Source organism: Capra hircus, chromosome 4 (assembly GCF_001704415.2).
Source record: "Capra hircus breed San Clemente chromosome 4, ASM170441v1, whole genome shotgun sequence".
NCBI classification, from domain to species: domain Eukaryota; kingdom Metazoa; phylum Chordata; class Mammalia; order Artiodactyla; family Bovidae; genus Capra; species Capra hircus.
The window spans coordinates 8,604,503-8,623,426 of record NC_030811.1 but is presented as its reverse complement, the minus strand read 5'-3'; the positions used below and the strand labels follow the sequence as shown (position 1 = coordinate 8,623,426).

Genomic DNA, 18,924 nt, shown 5'->3' with positions numbered 1-18,924 from the left:
AGAAATCTAAAATTATTTCAAAATAAAGTTTCTTTTTTAAAGAAGAAAATTAAGTTATACAACAACCTAAAAGCTTTCATTTTAAAAGTAGGCACCTACTTTTTTAGATGATAAACAGAACAGAAATATATTAGAAATTAAAATGCTATGTAAAATGTTAAATTGGAAAAAACAAAAAATTCACAAAGATGGAATTTGAGGGGGAAATTCTCACATCTAATTCTATTATTTAAAAACTCAGACATCACTTGAGTAATTTAAGGTGGGGGGGGAATCTCCATATGAACTTATGGTGTCTACTTAAAAAGATAATCCAGGCTATAGGCTATATTAATAAAAATACAGACTCTGAACCAAGGAAAGTAATTGTTCTACCGATTATGCACATACTGATCAAAGAAATCAAACAGTTCTACACAATTCAGGTGTTGTGTACAACAAGTTGTGTTCAGGATGAACAGAGAAGCATGTCTGACCCAGCTGGGAGACAGCAGTAAACACCGATCACAGAAAAGAGCGTCTGAGTTTGGGGTTTTAATAGAGAAGTGCTAATACAGTCATTCAATATTTACTGAATATCTAGCACATTCTAGGTACCCTTGTAGGAACGGAAGGCTCAGAAATAAATCACAGACAAAAATCTATGACCTTACAGAACTTAGTCTATTGGGATGGAAACAAATCAAAAACAAAGAAAAATGTTTCGTATGTAAGATGGATGGTGTTGAGGGCTGTGGATAAAAACAACAACCAAACAAGAAAGTAAGGTGAGCCAGGTCTGCTAGGGCAAGCAAACAAAGAAACCCTGCTAAGGCTCTCAGCACCCTGTGCAGGGTGCAAGCCCGCAGGACACAGAGAGCTCACCAACTTGTATTCTGTTCCCACCAACCCACTCGTAAAATATGCAATAATATTTTCTAGTAAAGACTCCAAAAATAACTTATTCAGTATCTGTGCAAAGCAGGTTTCAGTAACTCCACAATGCTCCAGTGATCAACACAGCTTTACAGAATTTCCAACTGTCATTCAAGCTGGCATTCAAGGATTGCTAGTTGTCACAGCTCAGGTTAACCACTAGGTCAGTTATCCTCAACAAAGACTAAAAGTCAACAGCATTTTATAACACATACATGCTCTCTTTGTTAGTATTAAGCCAAATTAAAGAAATAGATTGGCTATTCATTCATGTTAACAAAACAGCCATCATTAAATATGTGTTGCTGATTGGACTGTCTGTATTTAATCTGTCAATTTGCTTTGGTTATACCATAAGATGTTTATATCTGTACATTTTTAGGGAGCATATAAATAAAACTAAACTCAACCCAACAGTTGCATTCGACTTGAAAAATATATTAGAAACTGGGTTACTGAAGTAATTTAGGAATAAAGTGACAAGGACTTCTGCCTGGGTTGGTAGTAGTGTGAATGGAGAAAAAAGACAGCAAGAGACATTCTCACATTTAAAAGCCTGATGCACTCACGCGGAGAAAAAATGGAGCAAAAGAGATTAAGAAGCCCTAAGTTAGCCACTGCAACCACTAAGAATCTGAATGTAGGTCCAGACTTAGACATTAATTACTCACATAGCAGTCAACCAGCACAAAGAGCGGGCAGAATGTTCACAGAAAACACGACACCACTCATAAGCTGAAAGGGTCTTAGGGCCCCTTGAGTTTATGTAGGGTGTAGCTACTAATATTTTTCATATTAGAAATTTAAAACTGATAAAGTTTTAAAACATTTATTTAAAAAACAACAACAGCAAGTCTGTCACATGTTAATAACATGTAATGTTATTATAAAATGTTAATATAACACATTTTATTTTTAAAAAACTATTTTCCTTTTTAAAAAAATTAATGAGGGGTACTGTTTTACATTTTTGCCAATTCTTTAAATATCTATCTTAATAGAAGACAGCTGGATTCCCATATCTGCTTCTGCATTCAATCTGCTCCAACATGCTGTTTTGGTTGAAGAAAATCCCTTCCCAAACAAATATCTGAGCTACAGCAGGGAAGGGCGTCTGCATGGCTTCTGAGCTCATGGGCAATCTCATGCTCGGACGTTACTCCAGAACTGTTTTAAGAGAAAAGTGACTAGAGCAGCTTGTGATTCAACCTCATAGCTGCTTTTCCTCAAGACAAACTCTATCCTTCAGTAAGCAGGGGCTGTTGCTTAAAAGATCAGTTACAATGAGGAATCTGAGATTGTATCAATAAACGTTCCTACCCTGCCACATTAACATTCATTGGTCTGTCTCCTTTGGCTGCATCTTTAACCCATGCGTGACTTTATAATATCATTTCCTCAATTTGGAAAACACTGGTCCACTGAGTTATGCAGATTTTCCATAAGTTCACTATTTCAAAAAATCATTATTTGTTAAATCCACTAACGTCATCAGAAAAGTCTTTAAGTATTTACTGGAAAAGCTGTCAACCTCACTATGACAGATACCAAGTTTTCTAAAAATTCTAATTTTTGCTCGAAAACTCAAACATTGCCACTGGCAACAAATAACGGTCAGTTGTTCTCTGTCAAGTGACAGGCTCACTTTGTTGAAAAACGTCTGCCCCATACCCAAGCTGGAATAATCACTGTCTGTCAACCCCTCTTTCAAGTGAAAATGGCTCCGCATGAAAAAAGCAGCTGGTGTAGCCTGGAACTCCATCACGTAAGTGCGGCTCCCAGAGACCGCTGGACTGGCAGCGTCAAAGCCCTGTATGCACATTCCTACCCTGCGGCACTGAATATTAAGATGTGTGCACTCAGGATCAAGAGTATATAAAGTTAGTAACTGTTTTCACTTCATCGAGGACATTCTCAAAAAAACATTTTTTTTCAACTCCAGGTGCTACAGTGCCAACAGTCCTTGTCTACCACTGCTTTTCCGCCACTGGAACAGATGGCAACACGTAACATCTTCAATTATTACCAAAATTGTTTTTTTTAAATATCTGTTTGGCTGGATCAAGGTCTTAGTTGCTGCATGTGGGTCCTGGTTCCCTGACCCCACACACTGGGAGGGCAGTCTCAGCCCCCGGACCACCAGGGAAGTCCCACTCCCTGAGGCCCAAAGAGCACACTTGGAGAACAAGTATATCCAAGACACCATATGAATCAGAAATCACAACAGTACCCCAGCTTTTCATCTGCCTAGCAGAGAGCCTGGAGCTGGCATATACTCAAATTATATTTCCTAAAAGACAAGTTTGTAAGAATGAAAGTCTAGAAATCACCATTTTTGCAATTTAAAAAAAAGATAAACAAAAATCTCTGTGAGAGCTTCCCTGGTGACTCAGTGGTCAAGAATCTGCCTGTCATTACAGGGGACACAGGTTTGATCCCTAGTCCAGGAAGATCGCACATGTCACGCATGGGGCAACTAAGTCCACGTGCCACAACTACTGAGCCCACACGCCCTGGAGCCCGTGTTCCAAAATGAGAGAAGCCTCCGCACCACAGCAAGCGTAGCCCCTGCTCGCCACAACTAACGAAGACCCAACACTGCCAAAAATAAATAAATAAAAACATTATAAATCTATGTTAAAAATATTTAATGAGGGATACTTCGTTGTAACTGTCAACTACAGGATTCAAAAGAAAGGATGCCATACATCTGTGCCAAATTAGGGGATTAACGTTAACAAAATTTGTCTTAAACAAATTGCTTGCTTTCATCCATCTGTCCTACCCTTCACCCTCACAGGAAGGTATCATCCCTCGTCACCGTCTCTTCTAACCTCCCGCTTTGCTTCCCCCAAACGAACCTACCCTTCTGACCAACTCCCCACATACTCACTCACACTTTGCCCTACCCAAGTAAGAGAAAGATAAAAGTAAATATCTTGTCCCTTTTCACTTTCTAGCATGCCTCTGTTTTTATTTAAAAGGGAGAAACAAGTAAAAATAAACAAACTCACTACTGCTGCATCCAAACAGTCCTCCCAAAAGACTTGTGAAAATTTACGAAAAAGAAATTTCTGAAACTTCATTTGAAGGACTTGGGAAAGCCAGGAATAGAGGTACTATCCACCAGTTAAAATCAATGTATAAAACATTCTCAAAGTGCCTAACACGGTAAGTGACACAAGTTCACAAGAAACAACTGGCTCATTAGTGCCTGAACTTCAGCAGATCACAGCACACACGATCACTAGTACATACAACTACAGGTGAAAAAGTACCGTGAACGGCATTTGTATCAATAAGTTTTTAGGAAACAAATGTGCCCTGACTACTGATAAGAGAAACTAAAAATTCAGATCACATCTGTAGCCCTGGTTTGAGCCCAGCTAAAAAGGCACAGGAAAACTACAGTAATGTAGCAGTCTTAGATGAATGATAGAAAACATTAACTGGACTGTTTCAGCAAAAGTGAGTAGACTCTGCAGTAGTGTATTTTCTATAAAAGTCAGATCATCTTCCTTTCAGCAGAAGAGTAAACTAAACCCCGGAGTCTACAGACCAGCATTCCTGTGTTATTCGATAGACATGTCTTAGAAAGAAATGGCATATAAATTTACACCAGGTGGAAAACTGAACTATCATAAAGGTCTTAAACAGTTTGCTGGGACAACAGACAAAACAGATTGATTAGCTAAACTGACATCTAGAGGGTGAAGTTTTCTTCAAAAACTGTACAAAACCTGTTTTTATGAGCTAAACCTTTCATTCTGTTAGGTACTACTCAGTTTACCAAGACACTGTTGGAGAGGAAACAGAACAAAAACTGATGCACCAGAAACTGACCCACAACTCACTGTAATCCAAGGACGGGGCGCGGGACACGCATTTCTTCAAAACTCCTTCTGATACTTCCTTAGAGGAAGTCTATTCTAAATCATATCTCAAATAAGCCAACATCCAGTACCCGTTTACCAACACACATTGGGGAAAGTTTTCAGAGAAGCCCACGTTAGGTAAGTTACCCTGGTGAGCATCAGGCGGGTGACAGGACGCTGCCACCCCAGCTGGCCCTGCAAGGCCTTGACACCAGTCAGCCGCGCGGGCTGCCAGTGCTTTCCACACAGCATGAGCCCCCGTGCAAACCAGCAAGTGTGCTCAACAGAAAGACGGCGACCTGTGCACACACTGGAGGACACTGGAGGAAAACTGGCTGCTCTGGGGCCTGAAGAGGTTTCTGCGATATCTTTCTAAAAACTCTCCACAGGCAATTCTGCCAACATACTATTGTCACCTGACACACTGACTCTATGTCTTAATCCCCAAACAAAATTCCCTCTATATTCTTTTTTCTTTTTGGCTGCACCACAGAGCAAGTAGGGTCTTAGTTTCCTGACCAGGGATCGAACCTGCGTCCCCTGCAATGGCAGTACAGAGCGTTAACCACTGGACTGCCAGGGAAGTCCCCCAGTTTCCTCTATATTCGAAGACAGTATCATAAAATGGACTTGGCAGTTCAAACTACTAATGCCCAAGTATTTACAGACTCTCTCAGAATTTCCAGGCGTTCTACAATCAAGTAACCCTTACCTGGAGATTTCAGCACTGGGGTTCATGTCCACCACAAGGGGATAAACATGTCCGTCAGTGCCATTTCTTTAGCTCATGGACAAGACTCCTCAGAGACCCTTCAGAAACTCCTGGGGCTCATCTCCACCCTGAAATTCATTCTCTTGCTTAAAAAAGTAGTAGTTTCGGGCCAACATGGAAGTAAAGGAGATAGGGGTCATAATGAGCACTAAGTCTTTTCACGACCTTCCTATACTGAAGGTTTATGATAAATATAAATATACTGCTGAAGTACCAGAAAATGCCTAATCCTTCAAGCATTATTTATAACCACTGATATTTCCAGTATGTGTTACCAAACTATATTGTCTATTTAATTATTTTATTACTATAACATCATGTGCTGTGCTTAGTCACTCAGTTGGATCCAACTCTTTACGACCCCATGAACTGTAACCCACCAGGTTCCTCTGTCCATGGGGATTCTTGAGGCAAGAATACTGGAGTGGGTTGCCATGCCCTCCTCCAGGGGATCTTCCTGATCCAGGAGTAGAACCTAGGTCTCTTGCACTGTAGGCAGGTTCTTTACCTTCCGAGCTACCAGGGAACCAGCTTATAATTAGCATTAGATGTTTTAGGAATGGGAGAAGTGCACAGAACTCAAATGCCAGCTAGGAAGCATCACAATCACCTGTGAAGGTAATATAAACTCAAGCCCAGTATTTCTCAGTCTCCAGAGAAACAGACATAAGTGCCTACAGAAGTGAACCACCTAGTATCCCAGTATTTGAGCTAAGAAGCCTAGAAGTAGCAAAACCCTATCCTCGAAGGGACCTCTGTCCTCCTGGTTGTATGAATTCAGGCAAGTTACTTACCTCCACCAAGTTCCTATTTCTTTATCTATGAAAAAGGTACATGGTAGATCCCCAGTGATCACAAGCTGCTCAGTCTGTTTGCTCATCTCAGTCACTTAGCAGTGGAGATCCACGAAGCTACTTGCCAAGGAAACACAACTACTTTCAGATGATCATCATTCTGTTAACCGATGGTTAAGTTCATCCTAATAGAGCCTTTTAGAATATTCAAAGAACAGATAACTATCTTCTCATTCAGCAAATGCTATATTTTTTTAGAATAATTATAACGTATGACTTTCAACAAATTTCAAAAGTAAAATGGTTGGTTTACAGCTGCATGTATATCAGGCACAGAGCAGGCTCGAAGTAAACAATAGCTAGTTCCATGACTTGGAAACACACAATAGCTACTCACACACCTGTGAAACTTCACTTCAGGCGCCAGCATCAAAAACATACAAGAGCTGCTTTGACGATGATCAAGATGCTTTCAATGCTTAAAGAAATCAATTAGGCTTTTGTCATTTTTTGTGTTTTGCTTACAAAGCACTTGGTCTTTAGTATCAAAAGGCAAGACACTAAAATGGATAAAACAGTCATGATGTTCTGTCTTTTTGACACTTTTTAAAAGCTTACTAGAAACATCTTGACATGCTATGTATGAATTTAGTGTGCATAAATGCAACAGAGAGATAAAGACCAACCTGAGATAAATTTGCAGAATCATTATTTTATATTCCTCACTTATTTCCAGGTTTCTCAAGCTAACTTTAATCAAGAGTAATTAGATACATATATTAAAGATGCATAATAGTACCTGACAGCAGGTAGCAAAGTTCACTGGGTGCTATACACAGTAAAGACGAATAAAACTCACTTTTGAGCAGACTTCTGAAGGCTCTGCTTTAAAGGCTAGGGTGCTATTTAAATGATTATTTACTGAGTTGCTGCTAGAGAAGAGAGGCCCAAGTTTTCGATTTTATTGGTCCTAAACCAATTTCACAAAATGTTATTTCTATCTGCTATCTACAAGACTTTTTTCTAACCTCTACCATGCAGATGAGTAGACCAGAGCTTTGAGTGAAGGGGAGAGAGAGAAAGGCTGAACAGCAGCTTGAGATGCTACAAGAGTACAGAAGGGATTCCAGAAAGAGGACAGACCACAAACTCCACATGAGGCTTCTGGAGACAAGGAAGAAGACCAGCTGAGCTCAACAGGGGAGAAGTACAAGAAAACTCCTGAGAAAACAGCTAGTTCACTGTGTGACTAGTCAAGAAAGGTTAGGCTGTTTCCGAGATAGCGTGAACACCAGCTTCGGGAGTTTCTCATGCAATCAACGGCCATGGAAGACAACCCACGTGCAGAGGTGGACCACACCCAGCAGGAGCCCTGGCACTTTTTTTTCTTTATTAAAGAGGAGACCATCTCAGGATGGTCTTTATTCCTCTGTTGCATTCATGCACACTAAATTCATACATAGCACTTCAAAATGTTTCTAGTAAGCTTTAAAAAAGTGTCAAAAAGACATTATTTTGTACAGTGAAGAAAAACTAAAAATTACTGTGGGAGTAAATCAGGTGTTGAGCAAAAGAACTGACACTTTGCAGAAATAAAGCAGCGAACAAATCAAGTATATATAATCTGAAAAAACATTTGATTATATAACAACAAAAAACTACTTCACTATCAAAACAGGTAGACCAAGCTTGACAATTTTATTATCACTTCTACATAACCAGATTCTAAGATAAAAGTCACTTTTAATTTCCCCATTTATCCTCTGAAGGAAAAAAATGAAAGCAAATTGTTAATTCACTAAAAAATGAAAAGGTCCGAACTACTCCAAATGAAAATTTAAAGAATTATTAAATATTATCACTTTCAAATTTTAAAATTCTTCATGCCACATAACTCACATACCTAACACCATCAAGATAAATAATATCCTTTTCATGTTCATGTTTCTACAAACATGACACTGTGTTATACCAAGAACTAAATGACTTGTGAATTAAGAACAAATTTGTTTTCACACAATTTTACTGAATTTAAACAATTATGCGTCTAGTGCTATTACTTAATTTGATCTATATACTGTCAAAAATACACAAAATCAAAGAGGAAAATTTGGAGAACAAAATTGGAAAACATTAAGGAGAAAACGTTTCCAATACATACATCTGACAGAGACAGTGTACCCAGAATACAGAAACACCAATTTTTAAAATGGGCAAAAGGTTTGACAGAAAAGTACACACAAATGGCCGATAAGCATGTGAAAAGATATCCAGCACCATGAACACTTGGGAAATATACATCAAAACCACAAAAGAACACTCAGCACTCATTAGATGCCAGTGACTCAAGCAACAGCAACATGGGACACTGGTGAAGATGGAGCGGAACCACAGGTCCCAGACAGACACCACCCTGACTCCACGCAGGATGGCACAATCACTTGCGGAGATGGCCTGGCAGTTTCTCATGAAGTTAAATCAGTATTTACCAAGTGACCCCACAGTCCAACTACAAGTCTACCCAGGAGAAAGGAAAAGATCCATCTGCAAAAAGATTGCCCAAATGGTCACAGAGGATTTACTATAACAAGAGCCAAAAGGACCAGCCCGATCAGCGAGTAGTGAAGTGAAAAAAAGCACAGGATGTTCACACAGGGACTGCTACTGAGAAATAGTGACTCCTGAAACAAGCAACAACACAGATAAACCTCGAGAACATGCTGGATCAAAGAAGCCAGTCACAGAAGAGTATATCCTGCATAATTCTATTCACATGAAATTCCGGAATAGGAGCTGAGAGAATGATGGGAAAGGAGCATGAAGAGCTCTGCAATAGCAGCAAGGTTACATCGTGACTGAGGTGACAGTCACACAGATGCTTACAGCTGGCAAAACTCTTCCAACTATACCCTTCACATGGTGGATCCTAATGTATATAAACTACACTTCAGTAAAGCTGATTCTGTACCCCCAAAAAACGGACACCTCTCTAGAAAACAACAGGGCAACAGCTATTAAAACCTGAAACATGCATAATCTTGAACCATCGGCTCTCCCTCTAGAAAGCTTTCATGCAGAAGTTCAAAGCTCCATAAGGATATTCCCCCCTCAGAGGGTGAGCACAGCACCCACAGAAACAGCTGGTTCACCGCCTGACGACACAGAAGCCGGTACAAGGAGTATTCCACCCAACAACAGCCTGAGAGCCTGGAGCAAAGGGCAGTACACTTCTGCAAGGAGCCACGTGGTTAAGCACTTGAAGCTTGGCAAGCCACAGCCAGTAGCCTTGCATATTCTTCGGGGGGGTTTGTTGTTGTTTTACAACTCTTTTAAGAAATGCTAAAATCATTGGTAGCTCACAGGGCCTTACAAAAACAAAAAACAAGTGCGCGAACATACACCCCCAGGCTGAGAAATCAGGGCTTTGAAGCCCAAATGCCTAAATTCAAATCGGTAACCTACCACTTACTAGTAACTTAATCCCTCCATCTCTTGTTATTACAGTGTCCGTGTAAAATAAATGAAAGCACTTAAAACCGTGTCAACTACAGAGCAAGCGTTAAAGAAATACCAGCTTTTTAAAATGAAACAGATCTCTGTACTGACAAAATAATTTTATATCAAAATAACTTAATCCTGCTTGTGTAAAACACATACATACACGTATAAATATATCGGGTTGACCAAAAAGTCCGTTCTGGCTCTAGCAGTGTGCTTAGTTGTTCTTAACTTCTTTCGAAACAATTTTGTTAGAGTGTACTGTGACAGCTCTCATATCAGTGTGCATTTAAAAAAACTTACCAAAACTGGTCAAGTTTTTAATAAAAGATGTTTTTGTGTGGACCATTTGTTAAAGTCTTTATTGAATTTGTTACAATACTATTTCTGTTTTATGATTTGGTTTTTCTGGCCTGGAGGCATGTAGGACCCCTTAGCTCCCAGACCAGGGGTTGAACCTGCATCCTCTGCACTGGAAGGAAAAAGTCAACCACTGAAGAGCCAGGGAAGTCCCAAAATTGGTGAATTTTTATGTAGCCATTTTAATACTGAAGATGGAAGAAAAAAAGGAATATTTTCAGCAAACTATGCTTTATTACTTCAAGAAAAGCAAAAACACAACTGAAACACAAAAACAGATTTGGGCAGTGTATGGAGATGGTGATGTGACTGAAAGTATCAAAAGGAATTTTCGAAGTTTCATACTAGAGATTTCTCGCTGGCAATGCTCTACCGTCTGGTAGACCAGATGAAGTTGACAGTGATCAAATCGAGATGTTAACTGAGAAGGATCAATGTTATACCACTCGAGAGATAGTCAATATTCTCAAAATACCCAAATCAATACCTGAAAATCATCTGCACCAGCTTGGTTATGTTAATCGCTTTGATGTTTGGGTTCCACTTAAGGGGGAGGGGGGCCCTTCTTTACTGTATTTCCATATGCAATTCTCTACTGAAACATAATGAAAACATTCCATTTTTAAAACAGATTGTGACGGGGGATGAAAAGTGGGTACTGTACAATAATGTGGAACAGAAGAGATCATGGGGCAAGCAAAATGAACCACCACCAACCACACCAAAGGCCAACCTTCATCCAAAAAGGGTAAAGTTGTGTATATGGAGGGATTGGAAGGAGTCCTCTATCATGAGTTTCTTTCAGAAAAGCAACTGATTAATTCCAACAAGTACTGCTTCCAGTTGGCTTTCCAGGTGGCTCAGTGGTAATCACTTGCCAACGCAGGAGATGCAGGAGAATCAACTTCGATCCCTCGGTCGGGAAGATCCCTTGGAGGAGGAAATGGCCGCCTACTCCAGTATTCCTGCCTGAAAAATTCCATGGACAGAGGAGCCTCATGGGCTACAGTCCACAGGGTTGGAAAGAGTCTGACACCACTTAACGACTAAGCATGCACGCACCCACTGCTCCTAATCAGACCAACTACTAAAAGCAGCATTCCACAAAAAGCGTCTGGAATTAGTCAACAGCAAACCATAATCTTCCGTCAGGATAACCCAAGACCACATGTTTCTTTGATGACCAGGCAAAAACTGTTACAGCTTGGGTGGGAAGTTCTGATTCATCCACCATATTCGTCAGACATTGCACCTTTGGATTCCCATTTATTTCAGTCTTCACAAAATTATCTTAAAGGAAAAAATTTCAATTCCCTGGAACACAATAAAAGGCACCTAGATAGTTCTTTATTCAAAAAGATAAAAAGATTTGGGGAAACAGAACTATGAAGCTGCCTGGAAAATAGCAAAAGGCAGTAGAACAAAATGGTGAATACATTGTTCAAAAAAGTCCTTGATGAAAATGGAAAAATGTGTCTTTATTTTCACTTTTAAAACTGAAGGAACTTTTTGGCCAAACCAATATATTCGCGTGAATACAATGGAAAGTTTGGGACGAATACACAGCAAACTGTTAATGGACACGGAATGGGGTTACAGGGATCAAGAAATGTTCACTTGATAAACATCTAAATTATGTCAGTATTTTAAATTGAATACATAGTGTCTGTTTTTTTAAACAATAGACAATTAGAAGTAAACAGATAAATCCTATGTGGCACTATTTTCTTTATATACAGATATTTAAGTTTGGGAAGTGTTTAGTTCCATGAGTGAGAAAGCACATCTAGTCTTTAAAAAATAATACTGGGAGGGGGGTTCATGTTTGGGAACGCATGTAAGAATTAAAGATTTTAAAATTTAAAAAATAAAAAACTAAAAAAAAATAAAATAAAATAAAAAATAATACTGGCACAGTTACTAAGACTCACTTATTAAAGACTCACTAACAGCTTCACGTGTATTCATTTATTTAATCCTCTCCACAACCTTATGGAATGAATGCTTATCATTAAGACACCAGTTTACACACAAGGAACTCAGACTTCAAGGACAATGTGACAGGGTACCCAAGTTATATGACTCCAAAGACCACACTCAAAGCTTTCCTATCTTCCCCCCAGAGTGCACTCTATTAGAATTCTGGCTGAAAAAAAATCCACAAAGACATCTTTTACTTAGTCTGGGGCATCAGATCCCATAAAACTACAATTCAGTTCAGTTCAGTCTGAACTACAATTTATCTACTTTTAAATATAATTTTCTGATTGATTCAAATAAACTCATTCTTCTTGGAACCCATGATTGCCTTCAATCATCCAGAAGACAAGTAGATAACGTGAAGCTGATAATAGGAGCCAAACAGAATCTAAGTTTGGATCCTGCCTGCAAATTCCTAGCTGATAATCCTGGGCAAATTCTTAACCCTCTACACCAAAGCTTACTTATCTGTAAATGTTTGCAGAGTGTGCTGTTGTTAAAGTTCTTTTAACAGTAAAATACACATAAAATTTACCATTTCAACCATTTTTAAGCACACCATTCAGAGGCATTAAACACATTCAAAACATTGACCTTCCATGTCCAAAGTTTTTTTCACCTTCCAAATAGCAGCTCTGTCCCAATTAAACACTAACTTCCCATTCCCATCTCCCCTCAGCTTCTGGTAACCCCTCATCCTACCTTCTGTCTCTGTACATTTGCCTGTTCTAGCTACCTCCTATAAGTGGAATCATAAATTGTTTCCTTGTGTGTCTGGCTTATTCTCCTTAGCATACCATTTGCAAGTTTCACCTACGTTATTGTATGTGTCAATATGTCATTCCTTCAATCGCTGAACATTCCATTGTATGTACACAACATGTTTCATTTATCCAAACCTCTGCTGATGAGCCCAAGGTGGTTCTCACAAGAATTAAAAACAAAGCACCTGATGTGAATGTTACCACAATAAAAAACAAACCAAGCAAACGAATGAAGCATCTGGCAAACAGTAGTCTCTTTAATATTAACGTCTTTTATTTCACTTTGTTTTGTCATATTTTTGCACCACATAGCAGTGCAATGGCAAGACAAAAACAGTGCAACCATCTTACAAATTTATCAGCTATGCCTTTTGAGATATTATTGGATTTACAACTACATTTATCATCTTAAAAGAATGATGAGGAGCATCCCAATAAACAATCAGTAATTACACTAACACTACTTTCTTCAGTTTTAGCTTCAAAACCTAGCTCAAGTTATTCCAATCAAGAACTCATTAATGGTAACTAAACCCCTTTTGATTAAAAGACGCATTCGTCCCCTAAATTTCGGTCAACTTCAACATAATTTAAGCAGATACTATATGCCAGGTATATCCAGACGATCCATCAAGCTTCTCTCTGGCTGCCTGAAATACCAAATACGAAAACCAACAGTTACATCTAAAGTATATCCGATTTTCAGTATCTTAGGGTATTAATAATTAGGAGAAACCATGGAACTTGTACACCTTGATAATTATTTTTCTTTGTAACCACTGCCACTCAGGGAGAAAAATACCTTCCAAAGCTCTTCACAACATGAATATATCCTGTTTGCTTTCCAAGTTGCTTTGTCAAAATATTTCCCTACATTTTCAGGATTTCCTTTATTCATTCAACTATTAATCCCTGCTCTCTAGCAACTCAGGTGCACAAAGAAAACTAAGACAGAGCCTCTGCCTCAAGGCACTTCAGAGGGAAGGGAGGGATGGCACCAGCAAGTGATTTCAATTGGATACAGGCTATAGTAAAGAATACCAACGAAGCCCTTGAAGAGACATGGAAGGCCTCCAGCAGGTGAAGCTTTCTCTGAACTTAATAAGCTGTTCCTCTTCTGCTCTCCCCAAACTGCACATTTCACCTGCCCACATAGAATTCATCATTCACAGAAAATGTTTTCTTCATTTGTATGGACATAAAGACTGCAAGGCAGATCCATAAATCATTTCCAACTGACTCCAGAATTCATTAGCTCGTCATAGGATTTTTCCTTGCTGTTAGTTTTTAAAAAGCAGATCAACTTTCTTAATCACTTCTTTAGGCCAAGTCAGAAACTAATTCAGACTCCTGGAGCATGCCAGCTCAAAGGATGGGGGATATCCTGGAAAATCTCCATGTGACCTGGGGAAATCTGCCTACACATTTCTAGTGGTCAACACAAAGATAATCACCTTTACGTATGCATGCAAGGCAAAGCTGGTATAAACGAATTTGTGCTCTTTTTCTTTGCCTAACTATACTAAATCAACAAGTATAGTTTTTTTATCACTGCTACTTAAACTAAATACACTGTCAATTCAAACACAAAAAATTTAAAACCAATTCCCCCAAAAACCTTTTCAAACAAAATCTTGTGGCAAGTACAAAGATAGTAATTATCAAATATAATGTACACAAGATGGGGAAAACTGGAATTTTGTATTCTAAAAGATTCAAATTTCTGCCAAAATCTGCATAACTAGCTCACCTCCTAACAATGGGCAAGATTATCAGTAGGACTTTTTATAATTACCAACAACTAATATAAATGTAGACAATACTTAGGAACAGCACCTGGAATGTCAGTTCAGTGATGTCGAACACTGCAAAATGTGTAAGACTTTTACACTACATTTCTTTGTCTCCATTTTTTTGAAACGGTAAAATAGAAGGTTGCACATTAGATCAAGAGATAAAACAATGCAAATAAGAAGAGTGTCTAAGTGTTTCTAAATTTCGTTCCTTTGAATACGTTCACTTTCCACAAAAATTAGTATTTAAGATGCCATTTTCCTAAGTGTTTCCAAGACTTCAAACATTACATTCTCTCACACACCTCCAAAAAGAGAATAGGATTCTTTATATCTAAGACTAGAACCCCATCTATTCCTAACTTTAGGGAATAGGAAAAGGAAATTAAAATGTATCTTGAATACTTTCGTTTTCTTGCAAATAAAATGATCAATAGTTAGGATTACACACTTGCTCTACATTTTATCTGCAAACATAAAATATTTGCTAATGGTCATAAGGAGTAATAGAAAATAAACTCCACAACCAACCCCCCTAGCTCCCTAGTGATCTAAGGGTTAGGATCCCACCCGCTCGATCTCAAACCCCCCTAGAAGTATAGACTACATTCACCTGTGTCAGCATTAGTGTTTTTTAAAAGCTTTTTTAAACTGTTGTTTTAAATGTTGTTTTATGCGACATTGAAACGCCACAAAATTAAGCTGATAACGACCTTTCAAACCCAGCTAGCAAACCCTGCAGCATTTAAAACATTTTTAAATACCAAAGACATCTTTATTTCCAAATGAATTAAAATTTTACAGATCCTGTGCGACAAACAAAGTAGCTTAACTGCGGACAGCACACGTTCGATTTCTTAGGCAACGAACATTTCTGCAGCCAGTCTTTTCTGACTCAACAAAGCTATTGTTCACGGAAAACAAGTCCAATTAATGAGAAATTGCTAACCATACCATCCAAACACACATTTAGCATAAGCGTTTTCTTTGGACCAACTCTTTGTACCATCTCTTCCCCGTTCATCCCCTAGAGATTCGGGGAACAATCTCTCCTCACTAAATGACAGCTGATTTCGTTAGCACCTGTCGCCAGTCTCACACGAGTTGGCCAAAACAGCCTGGACAGGTTTCTTTTTTTTTTTTTTTTTGGAAGATGATGATTCTTCAGAAAGTGGGGATTCACCAGGCGTTGAGTTCACTAAGTTTTCCAAAATACCACGCTTCTCGATCCCTCCCGTTCTTCACAAAGTGACCCTGAGGCACCGACTTTTGGGGAGGCGGAGACGGGGGTGGGGGACCCACAAGGACGCGTGAACTCGACGGAAAGCCCTCCGTAACGAACAAAACCGCGGAGATGGGGGCGGGGGCGGGGGGTAGAACAGCGCGACCCGCCCCTCAAACTTAACGGAGAGCCCCGCCGAGACGACAGAGGCGGCCGGGGACCGCCTGGTCCGAGCGGGGCTCGGGGCCTCGGGGCTCCGGGGCAGCTTTCGGCGGAAATGTCAGCAAGCGCGGACGCCCGAGTCCGGTCTCCGCGCGCCGTCCCGGCCCCCGCGGCCCCGGGCCGAGCCTGCGCGCTCGCGGGGAGGGGGCGTGGGGCCGAGCCCGCCCGCCCGCTCCCCACGCCCCCTCTCCCGCCCGCTGTCAGGCCCCGGTGTCACTGCCCCTGACTCGCGCCGAGCTCCCCCGAGACACAGTCCGTCCTTTGTCTCTGAGTGCGCACTCGGCGCCGAGGTCCCATCAACTTGTGTGGGTCCCGTCCCACCCGGGCGCTCCCGCCGCCGTGCCGCTCCACACAAAGGAGACCGGGGGCTCGGGCGGCCGGCCCGCCCCGGGCACCGGAGCGCCCCCGGCCCGGCCCCGGCGCCTCGGGAGGGACGGGCGCGCGAGGGGACCCCCCCCCCCCGCAAACCCTCCGCTCGGCGCCCGCCCGGGCTCCCGCCTCGGGTTTCTCTGGCTCCCACACAGCCCGCCCGCGGGGGTCGCGCGGATCGGCCCGGGCCCACAGCCCTTTCCGAGGGGGGTGAGGGGAGGTCTCTTCTCACCCCTACGAGCCCCAGAGGCTCCCCGGGAAAGCCCGCTCGTGGGGGTGGGGGGGGATTACCCGGACCGGCTGAGCGGCAGCGGGGATGTCCCGCCGCCGCCGCCCCACGCCGAGCTCCGGAACCCCGCCGGCCGGCCGGCCTGCCGGCCCGACAGCGGCGCGTTACCTGCGCCCCGCGCCCCAGCCCGCGCCGCTCCCGCGCGCCACCGCTGCCTCCGCCGCCGGGGCTCCACCGCCTTCTGCGTCCCAGTGGGTGTCGGACGCTCCCGGACCGAGCGCCAAACCAGGCAGCCCAATCCCCATCGCTTTTATTTGGCCCCCCCTGTCCAACCAAGCGCCGCCCCGATTGGCGGGACGCGAGGCAGGCTCCCGTCCAATCACAGGGCCCGCCGGCCTCTGAGGCGCCGAGCCAGCCCCACGCAGAGGCGCCCGCGGGACTCGGCCGGGCTGGGCCGGCGGCGCGTGCGCGCGGGCGGGCAGGCGCTGAGGGACGCTGCCGCCTGAGTGGAAGCGCCGCGGCGGCTCTTTGTTCTTTTCGCCGAACGCCCGGCGCCTCTCAGGAAGGCGGCGGGGCCGGCGTTCGGGGAAGAAGGGCCTCCGGAGCCCGAATCCCCAAACCGCGGGCGGGAAGGCGGGCTGGGCGGGGTGGCGGGAACCGGCCGGAGGGCGGGATGGCGCGCTCGCGGCGCTTGGCGGGAACCGCCGCTTCGGTGTTCCCGGGCCGGAGGGGCGGGGCGGGGCCGAAAGCCAAGTTTGAACCAGTTCAAAACTCGGGGGTGGTAACGGTTTCAACTGCCGCGCTCTTTTTCCCCGCGCGCACAGCGGAGGCCCTGGCCGGCCGGCCGGCCGGCCGGCGGGCGGGAAGCGCCGGACACGAGGGCCCGCGGCGCCCGGTCTGCCGGCCAGACGCCCTCTACGGCCCCAACTCCAGCCCGGCTGGTCTCGGGCGAGGAGCTGCGAGCCTCCCGCGCTCCGGCCTGGCCGATGCGCCGTCCCCCGAGCCGAGCGGAGCGCCCTGCCGGCTACTTTTGTCTGCTGCCGCCCCTCGGCCGCTTGGCCCGACTCGGGTTCCACTGGACTTTGGCTAGTCGACCCCACAGTGCCCATCGCCTTAGAAACCCTGGGAAAGAGAGAAGTCACGATTATTTCAGATTCCTCATTCAGAGCGCCTTGTTCAGACCCTTTCCAGTGTTGTAGTGCCAAGCACGTGTCAGCGTTAAAAATCATTTATCAAGGATGAGTGCTGTTCATGTCCCTCGTGCTAACTTCTCTACAAAGTATTAAGATGCCATCATTTTTCAAGTATTAAAAAAAAAAAAAGATCATGGGGTGAGCCTGTCTCCACCCAGAGGAGTTAGTGCTATTCCACTTAGGATACAGTTGCCCTTTTTGATTTATCTGGCAGTGAAGTTAAGGTTATTCCGATTTTTTTTTTAGTAGGATGTAACTATAGGGCAAAGTAACCCCCTCACCCACATAAACTGAGATTCCATATTGAGAGTTCACGTGCGGGGCAGGGAAGATGGTCACCTATGAGCTCGAGCTAAAAGCCTAACGGAATCATGCTTTTAGTATTTTATTTAATTTTTAAATGACTAAGATTTTTAATAACTGGTTGCTCTCTTTGTGTTCCTAGAGACTGGAACAGTCATTTAACCCACTGATCTACCGCCTTTCCTAAATCACCGTTCCGTTCCTCACATATTAAAGTGTGAAAGTGAAAGTCACACAGTAGTGTCCGACTCTGCGATTCCACGGGCTATAGCTTGCCGCCCTCCTCTGTCCATGGAATTCTCCAGGCAAGAATACTGGAGTGAGGAAAGCAAAAGATAGAAAACAATCCTGTGCCCAAATAAAAGCATGAATAAATGATAATAGGGCAAAAGCAAGTTATGCATCTGAGTGCGTGTGTGCTTAGTTGCTCAGTCGTATCGGATTCTGCCCACCCTATGGACTATAGCCAGCCAGGCTGTCCATGGGATTTCCCCCCAAGAATGCTGGAGTGGGTTGCCATTTCTTTCTGCAGTGCATCTTCCCGACCCAGGGATTGAACCTGAGTCTCCTGCCTCTCCTCCGTTGACAGGTGAATTCTTAACCAATGAGCCACCTTGAAAGCCCTATGCATCTGA

General features: G+C 42.8%; 1 protein-coding gene across 2 annotated transcripts in view; it reads right to left on the bottom strand.

Moving 5' to 3' along the window:
• EZH2 (enhancer of zeste 2 polycomb repressive complex 2 subunit) overlaps positions 1 to 17,131 on the bottom strand; it is a 57,019-nt gene extending 39,888 nt beyond the window's left edge. Inside the window, exon 1 of one of the 2 annotated variants that reach the window (XM_018046821.1) lies at positions 16,962 to 17,131. In XM_018046821.1, coding sequence (XP_017902310.1) covers positions 16,962 to 17,098 — 137 coding nt within the window. In that variant the 5' untranslated portion in view covers positions 17,099 to 17,131. The remainder of the gene's footprint in view (positions 1 to 16,961) is intronic. The other variant, XM_018046822.1, reaches the window with a different exon arrangement.